The 2,500-nt window shown below is 42.8% G+C and overlaps 1 protein-coding gene across 4 annotated transcripts in view; it reads left to right on the top strand.

Annotated features, from left to right (window-relative positions):
- The window catches only part of LOC116062283 (band 4.1-like protein 3), a 40,874-nt gene that overhangs the window by 13,150 nt on the left and 25,224 nt on the right, over positions 1–2,500 (top strand). For 3 of the 4 annotated variants that reach the window (XM_035998173.1, XM_035998171.1, XM_035998172.1), the window contains exon 9: positions 109–153. The exons of the other annotated variant lie outside the window; for it this stretch is intronic. In XM_035998173.1, coding sequence (XP_035854066.1) covers positions 109–153 — 45 coding nt within the window. The remainder of the gene's footprint in view (positions 1–108; positions 154–2,500) is intronic. 4 annotated transcript variants of the gene reach the window in all.

Here is a 2,500-nt window from a genome sequence, read left to right on the forward strand (position 1 = left end):
ATAATCTTCCCATTTAGACCAGCTGTTCTTCTTTTCTACCTTTTTGTTGTCTCTGTCTGTCTGTCTGTCTGTCTGTCTGCCTGTCTGCCTGTCTGTCTGAATGGAAAGATGGTAGGAAGTCGCTTTGACTGTTTGCCTTCAGCTAAGTCAGAGGTAAGACGATGTTTGTGTTGAATATGTGTGAGTTCATACAAACATCTTCATGTCATCATTCAGTATTATTTATTCTACAATGCTTCCTTTTATATCGCTCAGAAATCATTTCCAGCTCACACTCGTTCCTACCTTACCAACAAACCCTCCAATGACCCATCTAAAGTGTTGAAATAATTCATTAACACTCAACGACCAACTCTCCTTCACCGCCAACATCGCTGCAACCACCCGATCATGTAGATACATGCTGCACAACATCAGAAGGATACATCCCCTTCTAACGCAGAAGGAGGCTCAGGTTCTGGTTCAGGTTCTGGTTCAGGCTCTAGTCATCTCACGTCTAAACTACTGCAACTCCCTCCTGATTGGCCTGCCTGCATGCTCCCTCCTGATTGGCCTGCCTGCATGCTCCCTCCTGATTGGCCTGCCTGCATGAGCCATCCGGCCCCTGCAGCTCATTCAGAACGCAGCAGCTCAACTTGTCTTCAACCTCCCCAAGTTCTCTCACACTACACCTCTCCTCGCTCTCTTCACTGGTTACCAACTGCTGCAAGACACTAGTACTCACATACAGTACACTAGTACTCTCATACAGTACACTAGATACTCATACAGTACACTAGTACTTTCATACCGTACACTACTCATACAGTACACTAGGTACACAGGACCTCAGGTCCAACCCTATCCCCCAACCCCCCCACTCTGCTCTGCATCAGCCAACCTACTTGCTGCCTCCTCACAAAGTCCCGACCATGGCCGCGGGAACTAGGGGTGCGGAGGGTGCTGCAGCACCCCCTAGCAAAAGGAGAAACTACTACAACCATAATAATTAAAAAAAACACACATTTATTTTTAATACTTTGATTATTAATATAAACCTAATTCCTTTCATTACAAATTAAATGTAATACATTTTAAAATTTGGTAAGTAAGAAATAAACACATAATTTGATTAGAATGAATCTACCGATTTTGCCAAGAGTCGAGGCGTGCCGTGCGCCTCTGACGCCTCTGATGCCTCTGACGCTCATTCATGAGTGGTGAAGATAGTTGTGGAAACTTTCCCAGCTGGTCAACAACAGTACAGAAGTTAGCTAGCCATGGTACAAAAGCGCATTTTGGATTTCTTTATAGATCAACCACAAGCTAAAAAGCGTAAAAGACCGAAGGCAGAAAACTCAGCAACTGTAACTGAATGAAGTAGCGACCCTGCTAGCAACAGACGACGAGGGAGCTAATCTTGTAAACCGAGCTAGCAGCACCAGGGTAGCCGCAGAGGAACATCAACGTCACCTCAGTGCTGCCAGCCTCGGGGTCACACTTTTCCTGGTAGACGTTTTGGAGATGAGGATTTGTTTTTGTGTGTTATGACTGCAACACAAGGTAATAACGCTGGTTTACTATTATTATGCTGCTGCCGTGCAGTAAATTGGCATGATTTATCAATTGTTCAGTAACAGTTCAACTGAAAGTTTATACGAATTATTGGAGATAATTGTGTTTTTTTACACTCGTGTAAAGCCTAGCCTACGTATGGAAAACCAGAATGAGGTCACACCTATTTTTAATTATCCTACTGTATTGTTATAAAAGTATTAGGTCCAGCTTAACACGCTTCTGATACAAGAACTCCTGATACATTAGGCCCAATATCTTTATGCCTTTAATTTGCTATTGCTGTGCTACAAAAACGTAAGGCTGCATTTCTGTATTTCAGTGTTTGTGTCAGGACTGACTGGCTTGCTTCACTTTGATTTGATTTAATATACTGTAATTCAGTGATGTGTTACCCTTGTGTTTTGTGGCTCCGTTTTTTAGCTTATAGTAGGCATTTTCTGTACCATTGTCGTAGCTTTGTGTCTATATCCTGCGTTACCCGTGCCTAGTTTGTTCTGTCTTGGATTTTGGACTTTATTCTTGTTTTAGTTTTTTCGCTTGTGGAGCGTGTACCTGTGTTCCAGTTTTATTACTGAAGCCTTAGTACTGTTTTGACACCACGAAGTGCCTTTGTTTTAATAAATAGAGATATTTTGTCTTCATCTTGACAGTATGGGTATGGAAGAAATTTAACCTGGTTAAATAGCGATAACGGTCTATTATTTCCCGGTGTTTCGGGATCAGTAGCCCACGGCAGGCTAATTACGGTCTTGGATAGGCTATTCATATGAATTGAATCTATATACAGTTCAATTAATTGTGATGGATGCAGTTCGGTGTGTGGTGGTTGACTTTGGCTGAAAACATCACTCTGGAAAATTTGTCAGCACCCCCAATTCAAAATATGTTCCCGCGGCTCTGGTCCCGACTGTTTGCTGTCCTGGCTCCTAAATGGTGGAATGAG

Source organism: Sander lucioperca, chromosome 23, assembly GCF_008315115.2.
Source record: "Sander lucioperca isolate FBNREF2018 chromosome 23, SLUC_FBN_1.2, whole genome shotgun sequence".
In the NCBI taxonomy this organism is placed as follows: domain Eukaryota; kingdom Metazoa; phylum Chordata; class Actinopteri; order Perciformes; family Percidae; genus Sander; species Sander lucioperca.